An 18216-nucleotide genomic window follows, 5' to 3' on the forward strand; every position below is an offset into this window, starting at 1 on the left:
CAGTGGCACTCTGCGAGCTATTCTTAAACGTTTCTCCCCACTCGAGCTGTGTGTGCCTAGTTGCAATAATAGCTGCATATATGCGCCGAATAGAATGTGATAAATTGTTCCTTGTTGCCACACATTTCCACATGCTTTCACCCATTTATTCATTTACTTTATAACAATTTTCTCTTTTCCACTTCTTGGTCACAACTCAACGTGCAACAGTTGTTCTGCAGCCTCTTGGCATTATTCCTCTCCAATCTGACGGGCATTTATACACACTGGCCGAAGGAGAAGGCGCAACGGAAGGCGTTCATCGAGACGCGGCAGTGCATTGAGGCGCGGCTGCGTACACAGCGCGAGAATCAGCAACAGGTGAGTAGTCGCAATTCGTATTCGCTCAAAAACGGCTCATAACTTAAAAAGTATGAGTGGGTGTAGCGGCATGCATGTACATGTATGTGTGTTGATGTCACTTTGACTTTATACTATTCCCGTATTTGTTTGCCACTTGTCAAGTGTCGGGTGATGGTGCTGGGGGAACTTCTTAAAGTGTTTGTAGAAATTTCGGAGACCTTATCTCTGATACTTTACAAAACAAGTTTTGAATCTAGTGCAAAAAGATAGAAATAAGTTATATGTACTTGATTTAATGGGTACTCGCACATAACTAAAAATAAAAATTAATATTTTAATGTACTTTTATAGTCGGTTATGCATTTTATAAAATTTTCGATTCATTTGATCCCGTAGTCGATGCTTGCGAAAGTCTCAGAAAAGACATGTCTGACGGTGAAGAAGGGTTATTGGCTCTAACTTATATCAATTCAAAATTCAAAGTGATGGATATGAATAAATACGGGTAATGGATGAAAAAGTAGTCCGAAATTTGATTTTTGAAAAAGGTGTCTATTCAAAAAAATTTTTTTTTCTGCAAAAAATGTGCACTAAAGAGTGTCTTAAAAGTAGAAATTAATATAAAAAATTTGTATTTCTTCGATCATTACCTGAAAAATATATTTAAGAAGCTCGGGTTAAAATTTCAATTCAATGAAGGCCAATACTGGGTATAACCCAATATATTTAAGCGTAAATTTGTTTGTCTTTTATTTTCAATGAAAACGCCTTCAACCCTAAGCTGGATGAACAAAGAAACTTGCGTGTTGACCTAACTAATTATTTTTTTCTTTCCGATCCATCTAAGCCTTAACAATCACCCGCCAACAGCCAGTAATTCAAACCCACATTTCCCTGCAAGGGCTTCATTAGGAAAAATTTTCCACATTTGCTCTGAGTTCCGGCGTCACATTCACGTCGCCTGCAATTTTTTGCACTTTCGCTCGGCATTGTTTGCTTTCAGCGGTGCCGGTTGGTAAACTCACCAGCCACATATTGTTTTAGTGCATTGCTCCCTGGGCGCACAGGTACGAGTGCACCTCGTTAGCGTGTTGGTGCTTGCACGTGCGTGTGGGCGTGAGAGCGTGGGCATTTTTCACAGAAACACACACACGCGCTTATGTGAGTTTGCTTTTGTTTTTGCTCAAAAGCTTAGCTTTGTATTCTTCTTTTGTGCATTCTGCTGCAGTGCGTGCAGGGCGGTACTCCCACAGTTGACACCTCGTAGTGCACAAATCTGCGGTTTTCCACTACACATCATTCACCGGCAGCTTAACACATATTTGTCGCTATTCACCAGCATTTTGGCTTTCATGTCACATTGCATATTCATGGCAAACCAAATTATCGGTGAGTATGTGCTGGGGATATACAAGGCTTGCGGAAAGAGGATATATGGAGGATAAGCATTCAGAGGAAGTGAAGTTGAGAAGTTTTCGTAAGCTGACGAGCCTGACGAGCTTAGTGAGCTATTCATGTTTGCTTCGAAAGCTAATTTGAATAGTCACATTATATAGATTGATAAATTTGTATGTCTATGTGTATGCTGGAAAGACTACATTAACATTATGGAATTAATTAAGTTACACAAAAGCCAGTAGCTATTGAAATGCGAATTTCAGCCTCTAGTTTCTTACTCATAACCACTTATTCCTAAAGCAGCAGGAAAGCACTCGTGTATTAGTTAATTTGCACTATAATAGCTAAGAAAAGTTACATAGGAGGGCCATTAAGCTTTACCTTTGGGCATTTAAGAATAAATTTTGAATTCCCCCAGAGGAAAACTCGTTTGGAAGTATTTTCCCTTTTCCATTCCAATAAATAAATCAAATATAAACAAAATTGGAGACTTTTGTCAATAACCAGACTTTGGCGCCATCTGACAATGGTCGGCCAATTTCTTCGAACTCGGTCCTGCGGAAGATTTATGGTCCGTAGTCGATGGAACGATGAGTTGTGCGAGATAAACGAAGACATTGACATAGTTCAGCGAATGTTGAAAAGGCTTACGGTAATTCAGTTTTATCAAAAAACATGCTTACGAGTGGTACGAAGCCGTCAAAGACGGTGGAGAGTTCATTGAAGACATGCGTCGTACTGGACGACCTTCGAACTCGTCAACTGATGAAAATATTGAAAAAATGAAGGAAAATGTGCTCGAAAATAATCAGACAAGTGTTAGAGAGTGGAGAGAATGTTCGACATCTCTGGGGAGTCCGTTCGAATAATTTTGGTGGATATTTTGGGTACGAAAGGCGTCCCAATAAAGGTTAACTTTTTTTCAAAAAGAGTTCCGTAATGATGTCTCTTTGGGCATGCTTGTTCATGCGAATTCCGATCTCACATTCATGGAGAGCATTAAAACTGCCGATGAGACAGGGGTTTATGAGTTTGACTGCAAACAAGTCAACAATCATCAGAATGAAACCCGCCTTCGGTCGATCGAAGAGATAAAACAAAATTCGTTGAAGAGCGGAAGGCCATCCTAAAAATTGCTTATGAAAAGTGTTTCGAAGGCTGGCAAAATCGTTGGCATAAGTATTATATTATATTTGGTGGAGATTACTTTGAAGGCAGACATATAAATATTGATCAATAATTAAATCTTTGCGTTTTATTTACAATTTCCGGTTTTTGTCGGAATGTATATACTGGTCCTTTGTACTCGTTTCTAGTATTTTTGATTGCCAAATTTTCCTCGCAGCTTTAATGCGCTTTATTAGATAAAAGTTATGTTTTTTGTTTTTTTCCGAATGTCAAAGCCAAAGGTTAGTCAATTCCCCAAATAAGCTGATGGCGCTTAGTTACTTTGAGTCAGTGCTCAATGCTAAAGTGTACAGTGCACAATGGTGCACGATTCTTCCTTGACCTTAGCTTCGCTTTGACTTTACCAATTTAAAAGCGCCGCAAATAATCAAAATGCCGCAAGTGTATCTTGTTTAGCATGTAGTCCGAAAGCCCTAAGCGAAAAACTGCAAGAAAGTTACATTTTGTATAATATTATAACGGAGCCAGTAGTCACACTTCACCGAAACCAATATGCAGTAGCGGCTGGTTGGACGATGTTGGAGATGGTGTTGCAATTCTGTTTCCATTAAAAAATGAAAAAGCAAGGCAAAAGAAGAGTGAAAGTAACTTGCATGGCATGTGCTATATGTACAACATATTAAGGTTTGTATGTGTGCATGTGTGGGTGTGTGGTTGTGTTGGTAAGAGATCGCATAAGCTGAGCGGCGCTGTCTGAAGCCAAGTCTACCAAAAAGCGCAAAAGTCGCCAAGTTGCCGCGAAAGCACATAAGTACATAAGTAAAAAAGTTCAGAAAGCAAATAAAACTTTGAAAAGTCGCTCCAACAAAAAGAAAAATATGTAAGTTATAACAAAAAGAGTTTCACCATTGTTCTGCTGTGGAGTTTTTTCCATCGCTAAATTGTTGTTTATGTATTATGTACATATGTAAGCATCTGTTTAATTTTAACAAAGTGAAATAAATTTTTTCTTGCTCCCCAATATTTAATAAAAATTTTCTGTTACATTTGTTTCCACATTTTTTTTCTTTAATTTGATTTCTCCCCTTCAACCGCAATTCAATTTATTTTGGGATCAATTATTCAAACATTTCTGCTTTAATTTATTTAATATTTAAGCCAATTTAAATTGATTTTTTCTTCGTATTTTTCAAAGTGTTTAATTTCATGTTGTTGTTTGTAATGTTTTTGCATTGCCGCAGGAACGTCTGCTGCTGTCGGTGTTGCCGCGTCACGTTGCCATGGAAATGAAGGACGACATTGCAGGGCAGCCACGTGACACGCAGTTTCACAAAATCTATATACAACGACACGAGAATGTCAGGTGAGTCAAGGCTAAGGCAGCAGAAAATTGAGTTGGACTGATATTTTAGCTAGTAACTGTATAAATATACAGCCATGCATAAATCATGCTCACGGACCAAATCACGTATGTTTTAAGAAGTACGAAATGCCGGTTTTTATTGTAAACATTAGCGTAAAAGCTTGTCTGAACAAACAGTTTTGCTGTTCTGAGCCTATTATACTTGATTAATGGCAATCCATGGTAATGGTGGCTGTATAGTTCTAATTAGTCACAACTGGTAGAGAATTAACCTTTAAAATCTCCAGAAATAATGAAGACCCATCCTCAGAATAACCACTTTTTCATTCATCTCCACATTGTGATGAAAATACCATTCGTATTCTGATATTTATTTGAAGGTAATTTCTGGAAGACGAAGCAACTGTTTAATTTATTAAAAGGGAATAAGTTAAATAAATTATTAAAATTTTATTGGTTTGTTAGTGTTGAGTCTCTCAGGAACATCAAGAGGTCATTCCTCGACCACATTAAACAATATGCCGACTAGACTTCGGAAGCAACAAACTTCCGACATGAGTCATCAGCACCTGCACAAACTCTCTTACCGTAAACGACGCACTTAGAATCAAACCACCGCCCATTGCAGAGGAAGAGCACGAGTTGTCGCGAGAAACGAGAGTGGTTCTTGCGCTGCTTCGTTCCGGATACTTATCCAAAATAGACCCCGAATTATCCAATATATGCCCTGCGGCCAATGAGTTTCCGCATGATACTGGCCAGCCCTCTGCATGCCCCACCAACCCCACTCATCTGATACACCTCTCCCTTTGGTCTGACTCTGTCGAAACAGGACGTTTCTTGGGCCTTACGATAGATTAGTTGTTAAAGTTAATTTATGGAATAGCCTACAATGCAGGTAGCGATTTTCGTTTAATGTCTTCAGTTGACTCAGAACGGTTTTCCTGTTTATGCTGAAAAGCCAGAAATCACACGGAGTTAAATCCGACGAATACGATGGTTGTGGCATGATATTGATTGAAAATTTGGCGAAAAACTCAGTGCAGTATGCGACGGTGCTTTGTCGTGTTGCAAAAACCAGGAGATGAAGGCCTATAATTTCGGCCTCTTTTTACAGCCAACATAGCCTTGATTTTTGACTGCTTTAACATGGTTTTTCGGCTTCGAAATTTAAAATAAGAAGTCTTAATATTTTTGTAAGTAATAAATCCCGTATAATGTAAATATTTGGTTAAAGTATCTTCTTTTATATGATCCAGCTACAGGACTAAAAACTTCTCAAGAATCTGCATTGTTTTTCGCTTACATAGTAAATTTTATGGACGAGAAGGTGATTGACTATATTTTCTTAAAAGAAAGAGGAAAGCAAACTTGACACGATGGCAGAAAAACTTTGTAAGAGAGTTATGCGGGATCCCACCAAAGGTCTTTTTTCGGCTTACAAAATTTGATTGTCTCGAATAATATTTTCTCCAAGTTCATAATAGTCCTATGGTTGCCCTAGAGTAGAGTGGATCGTAGTTAGTCTAAAAAAAACCGAAATATTCAAAAACGAAGCTGTTGCGTTTAGAAATCGTTCCTAAATATTTACTTGACCCCGGTATTGCTAGACTGGCGAGATAGAGTAAAAATCGCAATTTCTATTTTAAGAACTATTCGAATATACAAACACATTTTTATCTCTATTTTCTCTATTAGCCAACAAGTTGAAATGCCGTTCATTCATCAACAATGGCATTTTTCTATCCGAGTATAATTACTAATAATCTCAGGCTACATTCTGCAGAAGTAGCAAATCTCTTGTGCCATTGCATGCACAGCCCCATAAGGCGTCTGTACCGTTACACGCTCTCAGCGATTTTATGAAGTGAACAACAATTTTCTTACAATTTCCTATTGCCACACAACGCTCCCCGACCCCAACAACAAAAGTGTTATGAGTTAAGCTGTTATGACCCACGACGACACATACATTTAGCATATTTACCAGCGCCAAGTGGGGAGGGTGCGTAAAAAAGCGCAAAATAAAACGCGTCAAGGTGATTACTATGTGAATTGCTCTTTTCCTGTTTTCTGAATTGCCACTTTGGCGGAAAACGGAATATGCGCGAGGGGAGCACACAAATATTATGTTCGTAGGCAGGTAATTTCGACGATGCCGTTTCGCAGAGAGAATGAGCATTCATGAATATTTGTGGATATGTGGGTGTGAGCAAACAAAAAAAAAAAAAGAAAATCTCGTGCGAAATCTCGCAAAAGAAGAGCCTGAGATAAATTTACTTCTGCGAGTCTGATTCGCTGAAATGCGAGTCACATGTACATATATGTATAGATGAATAAGTGTTAAGTTTCGAAATATTTCTGTCTCGATATATTTATCAGTTATGAGTGGCCCAGTCAGTAATTGCATAACTAATTGAAATAAAGCTTCTTACATAGGTGTAGGAAAGTGGGGGGGTTTGGAGAGAAATGTCAGCATTTAAACTATTATGAATAATTTATGGCTTTGTAGAATCTGAAGCCAAAATTGTAATTTGTAATTAGTAAAAAAATGCTTTGAAGTGGACAATGTATGGAATAAATAGACTTTATTTCTTCGATATGATCAAAATATACTGCAAATTAACTGCATTCCTTTGCCTTTGCACGTGTTATACAAACAAAGCTTGACGCCAAAAACTGTAAGTATACTTACATTCCGAAGGCTTGTGTCATACAGTTGTCCTGCTGCATGGCGTTGGCATGGATACACAAATACAGAGTATATTACACATACAGTTGCATATTGCCGATAACTTTCGGTTATATTTAGCTTGTTCACTGCTTTGTTTAGTCATTTGTAATTATCGTTGGCGCCACAAAATATAGAGACAGTCATGCTGGCTCCGGGCGCACTCATGTGCTTTCAGGTGATTTGCAACGTATTTCAATTTCCAAGCTAAACCGATAATTTTTCCAAGCAATTAAGCATTGATTATACTTACTCCAAGAATTGGTATGTGGCAGAGCACAAGTGGTGTGCAAGTAGCTGTGTATGCAAAGCAGGAAACAGTGGAGAAAATGATTATTTCCTCAACATGTACGAAAAATTGAGAATTTTGAAACGGATTTGTTCAGATTAGCGTAAGAATATTTTTAAATCGTTTTGATATACATATACCCATGACTTTGAACTCTTTTAGTAACCTGGTCTATATAACAGGTGGGCTGAAAAATACGTAAGCTAACTTAGAATTTTTTAATTGATTTTATTATTCAATACAGTTATTTTCGGAGACAATACAACGATTATAGCGTCAAAAATTTTTTCAATACTATTTTACAATACATTGCCTTAAGCCTCAATATAAGATTCTGCGATTACCTTTTCTTTGTTTCTTTTCGGCGAGCATCATCTTGAGCTCACTGGGGCCATGAATGGAGAATACGATGGATGCCGAATCATGGCAAAGACTAATTCATGTAATTTTGACATCTTGTTCATTGATTTGTGACTCGGTGCGTTGTCTTGTTGAAACATCGCTTTCTTCTTCTTAAGGATGATCGATGAATATTACACTATATGCATATGATGTCATAACCTTTCCAGCCGACTTTTGCGTTTTATTGTGATTCAAGAGCTTCAGATACTTCTCAGAATCAGCAACTCGTTGTTGTTTTTGTCGCATTGTGATCTTGCGCGGCACCCACTTTGCACAGTATTTTCGCATACTCATACATATCATCACGATATAGCTTTAGAGTCTTAGTTCTCTCGAACAACTTCACGGGTATCCGAAATTATTTCGTGGACTTTTTTTATGTTTTCGTCGGTAAAAACTGCTTTCCTTTTATCCAATATTAAATTACGAGTTGCTGTGGTATACATAGATTTTATACTATTATTCATATTATAAAATATTCAATACAGTGAAATTTTTATTTACCATTAAAGGCGAAAACGTTTTTGCCGGTATAAGAATCTAAAGGATTGTACTTGAAGTTTAATTTTGAATACATACATACATTTCACTGAAGAAAAAACGAATTTAAGGCTACTTTCTCAATGCCTTACTGCCCAGTTAATAGAGCTGTCCGCTTAATAGAGCGCCCATTTAATAAAGCTTTAACTGTATTTTTTATTTATGAATGGTTTTTATTATCCTATCTTTTGAGTTGGTTCGAACTGGACACAGTGTGCTAAATTTTACTAAAATAGCTTCAGTGATTTAGGAGTCCATCGCGGACAAACAACGTGACACGAACTTTTTATATATAAAGATTAAATTACATGATATCTGATAATACTTCCATCCATAATAATTATTTAAATCTTTTCTTTCGCTCTCTCCGAATAGCATCCTCTTTGCGGATATCTGCGGTTTCACCAGTCTCTCCGATCAATGCACCGCGGAGGAGTTGGTACGATTGCTCAACGAATTATTTGCCAGGTAAAACTAAATACTGTTTTATTCAATAAAAGTTTATTAGAAATTATTCCATGTTTAAAAGACATACCTATATTTTTCGGATATAAAGTCGTATTCGTCATTTTTGAGATATATGTAAGGATTTTGTTAAGTTTATTTTGTTAGAGAATGCATCCGAAGGCCAGAAATACAAAATGCATCTTAAGAAGAAGAGATGAACCAAAAATTTTTGAAAAATATAGAACTTTTCATAATTACTTTAAAATTGTTGACTATTTGTTCTTCACTTTACTCCAAATATGTCTCTAAGCAAAATTTTGGCTCATCCTTGACAGAGAAATAGCCGCAGAAATGACAAACTTTACAAATATTTTGTTTGCTCCATCTTTATGTGTTTACGAGCCTTTATATGGTATACAAACATCAATTTTCAATGGCAGGTGTGTGTTGAAGCACAAGTGAGCCATAAATCCACAAAGCGATTTGTCTTGATCAACAAAACAAAATAATTAATTGTTATACCGTAATAACATACGATAACAAATAATTAAACATAATTTGCTTCTAAATTGTTTCAGGTGTACGCATAAATAATAAGTCACATGTGACGCTCACACATAGGCTAGAAATGCATTTGTGTAAGTTAAGCTGTCTAATCGCCAGCTTCGGCATTGTAAAATGATTAATAATTCGATGTGTGTCGAGACGGTGCACAAGTCATTTGAAAAGTTGTCGAAAGGCAACAATGGAGGCCAAAATGTGCAGTAAACTCATAAATAAGTACGCTAGGGTGGCTCTTATGAGAATGAGAAAGTCTCTCTCAAAAAATATACAAAAATTAGCACGAAGAAATTCATGTGGCCATAGATATTATCGTGAACCTTCACTTTGTATATAAAAATACATACATACATATTATATATATATGGAATAATTTGGGATATCCTTATTATACACTTATTTATCAGCATTACCGCTTTTTTTAATTTTCGCAAACATGTAGATTTGATCGATTGGCCGCTGAGCATCATTGTCTGCGCATTAAACTTTTGGGCGATTGTTATTATTGTGTTTCTGGACTGCCGGAGCCGCGACCGGATCACGCACACTGTGCCGTGGAAATGGGCTTGGACATGATTGATGCAATAGCGTAAGTGCAAGGAGCTTATAAACATAATTTGCTTACACCTAAATCTTCTAAGAAAATAAGAAAGAAAAAGAAAGTCGCTTATGTGGTTAGGGAGATTATTATAAGAGCGATTGAAATTGCAACATACATTTAGGCGCTTGAACATGTTTTGACACTTCAATATGGTACATCATTCCCATAGACGTTTTGTCAACATTTCGGCTTTATTGTGAATATTTTTTGGTATTTTTATATAAAGAAATAATGAAGAAAAAATGTTATATATAAAATAATTTTTTCTTTAGGTACACAATATTTTTTTATTATATAGTTTGTTTTTGTTATGTTTTATTAAATACACGAAGCGATTTCGTTTAACTTTTTTTACTAAAAAATATTACATTTTCTAATAATTCCGCGAATTTTCATATTTTCGCCCCAAGGTCTTCCCTTTTAAGCCGAAATTAAATATTTTGTATATATTTTCTCTGACCGACATTGCTTTTATTTACTTTATTTACTCGAAACCGTAGGCTTGTTCGCGAAGTGATGGCTGTCAATGTAAATATGCGTGTCGGCATCCACACCGGACGTGTGCATTGCGGTGTACTTGGTTTGGTCAAGTGGCAATTTGATGTGTGGTCGAATGATGTGACACTGGCCAACCACATGGAAAGCGGCGGCATACCGGGGTAAGTGTTTAACGCCAGAAATTTGCACAAAATATACAATGTAACTGTGTGCACATAAACATAATACATACATATACCGATGTATTCTTACAAAAATCTACTCACACTTGTATGGAAATGCAGTTCATTGGCACTTTGATTAGTAAGAGCCAAATAAATCTAATAAAATATAGAAAGCGAACGCTGAATTTTGCCATCAATCACTTAGTTTGTAAAAAATTGTTTGCAATTCATATAAAAGTACAGTTTGTGTGTGTTTAAGAAAACTTTAGGAAATGCGTTGCTCACGTATGCTCCACAGTCTATCTTACTTGACTGACAGCGAACACAATAACCAAAATGAAGTGGCGCGAACACCTGGCTTCTGAGTTTGGTGCAAAGTGGAGCACACTTTTCCGTGGAGTGACGCATTGGTTCAGACGAGCTGGCAGGTGCACGCGTTGCAATTCAGCAGCTCTATGTTCATTTCATACTAATGTTTCAGCTAATTTTTCCACTCTTTCACCTGGATGGAGAAGGAAATTTGTTTTTTTTTATTTAACATAAAGTTATACATGTCGCCTAAAGCATATTTAATGACTTCTATTAATTATACCCTGGATGAGGAAGTTCAGTGATGTACAAATATAAAATGCGATATTTTAACTATAGAATAAGAATTTTCAGTAATGAGGACTGCACTCCATATTCTCACATTACCAAAAAGAGACAACATATTTCCGGTGCACTGAAGTATCCTGTATTCATAACAAGTTTCGTCTAAAAACATTCCCATCGTAAAGAAATATTCTAAAGTATAAGTTCTCAATACTTATCATTTACAATTTTTCGCAGAATTTTTTTTTAAGAATCTTTGCACTGCACCCCCATGGTTGAATTCCGTATCTCCAAATGGGTTTTGTATATTTTCCTTTGTATATGCTCCTTCCTCTTCAACTTTGCATCCAGCGTCATACCAAGATATTTCGCCGAGGTGGATTACGGTACTACTTCATTCGCAATATGTGAGGATATATTGTATTATATGTAACACTTTTGTTAGTGAAGTTTATATGGATAGACTTCAACTAGTTTAAAGTAATGCACCATTTCTGAGTCCATTCTACAATTTTATTATTTAAAGACTGCATTCTGTTCCACAACACAGCTTCATATTTTCCGGTCGTAATGATGCAGGTATCATCTGGAAATGTTGCGATTGTCCAGCTTGGCAGCATAAGCATGTCGCTGGTAAACAAAAACAAAACTGGTTGTAGCGTAGTGTATGATTGTCCCTGCTTAATTCTGGAGAAGCGGTTGCTCAGGTAAGAGGCAGCTAGGTCGGTTAGATGCTGTGGAAAGAGAAGTCTTAATTTATGAGGTAGACCATGGTGCCATAATCTATCGAACCCATGGAATACGTCAAGAAAAACAACTGTGCAAGTGTGCTTTTTTCCATGAAGTCCTCTTATGTTTCCAGCTTCAAGTAGTTTGGACAAAATAGGCAATAGTGAGATTGGACCTTATGACGAGACCTCATGTGCGCTTTTGACTGATTTTTGTACTATAATGATTTCAGATACTTCCATGACAATGGGAAAAAATTCGTTACTATCGGTTTAGAGGTTTCTTGATGATTTGCCGCAGTTTCACAGATAAAACTTTTCGTGCTGATGAACTTCATCAGAAGCATTTCGTGGTTCAGAGAGGAGACATTAGAGAGGAGAGATTTTAGTCCCGGTGGTTTTACAATGGGCTTCATAAAGGCTTAGGTGCGTAGTCAGACAGCCACTCTACCTACCTATCTAGATGATAGTGGAGATTAAAAACTTGTTTAAAATTCGTACAAGGCCGTACTTTGATATGTGGTGAACATAAAGATTTCGTTCAGACAAAAAATGAACCAATTATTGGGTATCGGAATAAATCTGTGTATCATTTTTAATAACACATTGATTTTCGACATTGAAGTGCAGCCAAAGATTAAAAATACCTTGGGCACAGCTATTGAAATTTTCTTGATAGCTGCAGTAGTATTTGGGCTAAAATATTGCACTCAAATTTAACTGTTGCCCGTATATCGATCTCTCACCACTCTGGTTTTACGTACGTAAGTATTGACTCTAGAAAATAATAACGAGGCATTCGTTGTATTTTCTTGCATTTTTTCCGAAATTTACTGCAATGGATCAGCAACAACTCGTGTAGTGCTTAAATCACCAATTTCCCACTGAATCCACAAAACAAAATGTGGCTCACGTGATTTCACAAGCGCTTCAACATCACCACAGCTGTATGGTTGTATGATATGCACCGATTTTTTAACTGATGTTATGAGCATAAAAAGCTTGCTCGCCCATAATAATTTTTTATTGACGCAGCTTGCTTTGTAGCACCCGTGAAATGGTGGTAAATGTGTGAAATCGTGAAATAAAATGGTTGTCAAGCAACAGTCGATGTTAACGATGCGGATGCTGTCACGTGGTCGATAAACAAAAAAGACGTTTGCTTGACGCATGAAAACCGATTAAATTTCATTCTTATTTAATTGAAAAAATAAAGCCGTTTCAATTTCACTTTTTGCTCGCTGAGAAAAACGCTCACAGCTCATTGGTCAGCGCGCGCTGGTGGCGGTGATTACGCGCTACGTAAATGCGATTTTTTAATCGTGAATTAAGCGGCATAATGTCAGCGTGATGCGCGTGCCTTTTTGCGCAGACGGAAGGTGTACACACATGCATATCTTTTGTTGACGGATAAATACACTTGGCTGTATTATTCACTCGCTGGACTTTATTTGATTAACGTATTGGATTAATTGCGCTTTTGTTTGACGAAAACCGCTTTAAAGTTGCAACGGAGTTGGCTTTAATTTTCATTTCCAATGAATTGTAAAACAAATGCATTTTAAATTCCATCAAGAGCTGGATTCTCTTCTCATATTTGTTGGTATTTACTCGTGTGTATACAAATATACATATGTAAGCGTTCACATGGCATGGATCTTTTGCTGTCGTACCTCAAATATTTGCCATAATGGAATATGTCTGTGCGTTTGTGTGTGAATTGCAGCTAATTTACTATAAAATACTCAACTTCATGTTATATTAAGCGTGAAACTGAAATAAGGCCAACATAGTGGCCAAATGGATTGTGTGGTACGTGCCGAGTAGAGATGAGTAACTGCGTGTGTGTGTGCATGCATGTAACGGGGTCATGCGTGTATGTGAGTTCAATCACGTGGATAAGTGTGGCTTTGTTGTTTTACAATGTGCTACCGAGCAACTCAACCGCAACAGGCGTTTACAACGGTAACGATAACGAGATAAAACAGACAGACACATCGACGTACTTAAGCCATGCACATACAGAGACACTTTCATAAACATATATATAAAACATACATATATATTACACATACATATATACACAAACACACTTGTTCACAAATACCGAAATTAGTACTTGTTAACGCTGAAATAACAACAAAAGGCTGCAAATACACAAAAAATGGCATTGCCATCATTCGGCAAGAACAACAAAACTGTAATCCTGATTATTATTGGTTATTTTAGGCTCAGCCAACATAAGTACATACGTGCATGTTGCCTTTTTAATCTTTTTCCACTTTGTTAAGTCTTCGGCTTATCGTTTCACTGTTCAAATAACAAAATCATGTCCAAATTGAAAAACACCGTTCGCATCGTTTGAGGAAATAATAAAACGAAATCCACTAAAATGAAGCCAGCAAAGTGACCTTTTCATTACCTCAAAGAGAAACGTGAATTCTTTTGTGGCATTTGACCGTAGACCAACAGCCGTGACTGGGCATTAGACGAGCTGTGCAAAGGAAAAGTTTTCGGCACGCACTTTTCAACAATTTATTTCATTCATATTTTGAACTTTCAGTATTGTTTAAGCATTATCATAGTCAAAATGCGTTTTGGGGATCTTCAAACGTGAAATGATTTTATAATATTTAATAACATAAAGGTAAAAAAAAAACACTTTTGAAGATTTGCATTTAGGAGAATTTTAGGGAAAGTGTACAAATGGAACTATCTTAACATTGGTGGTAGTTGCTATTACGATGTTCTGTTATTGGACAGGGGACTAAATGTTTGTAGAATGAGTATATATAATATTAGGTTGTTAAATATCTCCCTTCCGTTTCTTTGCTTTTTATTCAATGCTCTGTAAAAAGTGTTACAGTGATCGAATTTAGTTCAAATATACGTCGTTTCGTACAATAATCTGCTTCCATCTAGACGGCAACTTCTTAATACCCCCCTCGTAGAAGCGAAGAACCCGGACAGCCACTTTTCACAAGCCTTTTTTGAGTTCAACTTTACATCAACAAGGACGATCGCCTTGGACAGGAACAGGTGGTAATCACTTGGCGCTATGTACAGGCTATATGGTAGAAGCGATAAACCCCCCATCCGAGCTCCCGTAGCTTCTGACGAGTCATAAACGAAGTGTGTGGTCTGGTGTTATCCTGGTGGAACACTACACCCTTCCTGTTGGCCTTTTCTGGACGCTTCTGGTCGATATCCTGCTTCAAGCGGTCCAGTTGTTCGCAATAGATGGTAGTGGATGATTCCCTTCCAATCCCACCAAACACATAGCAAAACCTTCCTGGCCGTCAATCCCGGCTTGGTCACTGTTTGAGACGATTCACCGGCCTTCGACCACGAAAGTTTGCGCTCGATATTGCCGTATGTGATCCATTTTTCGTCGGTTTCGATTTCGATCATTACCTGACAAATATTTCATAGAAGGGTGGCTGCGAAAGCGTAGATATGCCAGCCTTAGTTAGGTAGCTGCTTACAAGAAAGGCGGTGTGAGCTGGGGCGTCGTCTTGTCGGACCCGATTGACACTTCGTTTCAGTCTCTTGAGTATCTCCACGTAAAACTTGTCGTTGACGGTTTGTCCAGGAGGAACAAATTCATGGTGGATGATGCCTTTGTTGTCAAAAAAGGCAATGAGCATTGTTTTCATTCTCTCAGCGCGGTCTTCATCAGTGACCTCATCCCAGCCCTCCAAAAAGGCTTGACATAAAGAAACATTGAAATTGTTACTAAAATTATTAAAATTAAAATATCCGTTTAAAATAAAACATAGAAAGTTTCAACAAAGTTGCGTGTAACGCAAAGTGTGTTATATCCACATTAAATGAAAATTTTGAAATTTAATATGGCCCAACACAGCTGCCCATAAGGACACATCCCACCCGGTCGTTGACCTGACTTTCTAATATTCACACAAATAAAGACGTCTACAAAAAGCTTATCAATATTTCTACAACAAAATATTTCAGAGTGTCTCTGTGTGTTTGTGTGAGTGTGTAATCGTCGACTATCGGCCATCGAACGGAGGCTTGCGTGTGCCAATATCGATTTTTAGTTTGGAAAATTCAAGCATACTTTAAAATAATTAGAACAGTTATACCACAATCACACGCACACACACACCCGTACGAACACTCACCCACTTTATGGCCAATGTGTGTTGGTGAAGAAATCTAAGCAATCACTTAAACTAGTTTGATTTCACTTTCATTAGCTTAATTTAATTTTAGACTAGCGCATAGTTTTCTCAACCGAACACGACACGCACACTACGGCAGCTTAAAATTCAAACGGGCCACACACACACTGACACACCCGGCGGTCGGTGCTTCACCGAACTCTATTTGATTCGTTGGCGTTGTCGGCACGAAATCAATTTCTTGCCTTGTTGGGCGCTCAAGTGCTTTAATGGCCATTAAAGTATAAAAGACGAGATATAACACAATTTAACGACGCCGCCCAACAAAAGCGAGCTCAGCAACCACATGGACGCGCTGTTACGCTGTTATGTGAAAAGTTGAGGAACCCTCGAAGTTGTTTATGCTTCCGCTTGGGTTTGCGCGCTTTCTTCCAACCGTCTTTGGCTTGATGTCGCTCTCTTGCGCTGTCCGCCGTGCCTTCCACATCGCATGTTGAGCAATGTCTCCACGATTTTTCGACCGGGCATGTGGTGGAACTGGCGCAACTGCGATTAAATTCTTCTTTAAGTTCGTTTTCTGCTGTTCTTTGTGTGCGTTTGCGCGTGTGGGTGTTGGTTTGTGGCGTAAACCGTTACTGCAGATAACAGTGGCTTAAAGTACGCTGACACTCAGCAACTATATGTGGCATGCACCTGCTTTTGCTTTCTTCGTCGCTAAGCATGAAAAAGTTCGAGCATGAATTTATGGAAGAGATAGCTATTTTAATTCGATTGGACTTTACAACTACTTTAAGGCACTTCACCTTCTTCTTTCGCATAGTTTGAAATTAATTTTGCGTTTTTATCTCGTGGTCTTAAAAAGCTTTAGTTCAAAGTTTGCGACTTAAGAAAAAATTAGGTGCGCGACAGTTGACGAGGTTGCGCCATTAAAGCCCGATAATTCTTCAGTAAAACAATTTTTCATAAAAGTTTTTAATTCTTCAAAGAAAATATTTTTTTATTTTCGCTAAAATCTGTTCGGTTTACTTCATTACTGCACGATTAGCCTTCGCATTAATTACACTTAGCACTGATATTTGTATGGGTAAAGCCATATTGACCAATATTTTTTGCCATTTATGTGAATTGTAGGTTTGTATTTAAAATCCTTATCCACTAGCATTAAGTATGTATGTATGTATATATAAAGTACTATATTTAGATAGAAGCATATGAAAAGCTCAAAGATATCTCACTGCCAGAGATTGTACTTTTGCGGCTATTGCTTTGTCACTTCTCTTTATTTATGTCCTTAAATGCATTGCAATTCCGTTATATTAGCATTGGCTAACGGAGTGGATGGCGCAGTTGCTGCGCTGATAATACTAACGTGTTTTTATTCCTTGAAATCTGCGGTTTATTGCATTTTGCCATTTCACCATTCCCTGTCTTCGCTGTGGTTTCAATGACGACTGTATTAATTTTAAATTTATGTGGCAGATATTGCCGCCAAATAAACTGCGACATGTTTTTAAAATAATACAAGGTGCGTTCCAAAGTAAACAGGACTTAAAAAAAGAACAGAACAAATGATTTTTTCGGCAAAATCAATTTATTTTATTCAAAATAGATTTCTTCTGCTTCAATACAGATTGCACGGTCCAAAAGTATGTCGAACGAGTGTTTTAGCTCGTTGGCTGGTATGGCCGCCATTATGCCGGTGCAAGCCTTTTGAATGGCCTCTACGTCTGAATAACGTTTTCCTTCCAAGAAGTCGCACGGTGCCAATCAATTGAATATGGTTAATGGTTAATTCTATTTCCATGAATTTCAGTGATGATTTCGGCTGATTTTTGATGAATTCACGTACAGTTTCGATGGAATTGGATTTTGATTGACCCACATGCTGATCGTCATTTATGTCCTCACGACGACTTCGAAAACGTTAAAACCACTCGTGCACTCTGCTACGGGATAGGCAATCATCGCCATAAACGTGTTTCATCAATTGAAACATTTCGGTAAAAGATTTACCAATTTTAAAACAAAATTAATTGTTGGGTCTTTGTTCGAAGCTTATTTTCGCACCGATAATAAAAAAATACTGACACTTAAAACGCAATAACTTCACTTGCAATCAATGAAATGTCATTAAATTCTCACTAGACAATCGATAAAGATAGCAAATTCTAACGCAATATAGATGGCGTCACCAAGGGCACTAGATTCAAAAAGTCTTGTTTACTTTGGAAAGCTCCGTGTACATATTTTAAATCGAAAAATTAGTGGCTAGGCATTACAATAAT

The 18216-nt window shown here is 37.4% G+C and overlaps 1 protein-coding gene across 3 annotated transcripts in view; it reads left to right on the plus strand.

Annotated features, from left to right (window-relative positions):
* Nucleotides 1–18216, plus strand: part of LOC105226517 (uncharacterized) — a 102792-nt gene that overhangs the window by 55869 nt on the left and 28707 nt on the right. For all 3 annotated transcript variants that reach the window (XM_049459381.1, XM_049459380.1, XM_049459379.1), the window contains exons 10-14: nt 211–360; nt 4110–4231; nt 8569–8661; nt 9644–9790; nt 10303–10461. In XM_049459381.1, the coding sequence (XP_049315338.1) occupies nt 211–360; nt 4110–4231; nt 8569–8661; nt 9644–9790; nt 10303–10461 (671 nt within the window). The remainder of the gene's footprint in view (nt 1–210; nt 361–4109; nt 4232–8568; nt 8662–9643; nt 9791–10302; nt 10462–18216) is intronic.

This window comes from Bactrocera dorsalis, chromosome 5 (genome assembly GCF_023373825.1).
Source record: "Bactrocera dorsalis isolate Fly_Bdor chromosome 5, ASM2337382v1, whole genome shotgun sequence".
NCBI lineage: Eukaryota > Metazoa > Arthropoda > Insecta > Diptera > Tephritidae > Bactrocera > Bactrocera dorsalis.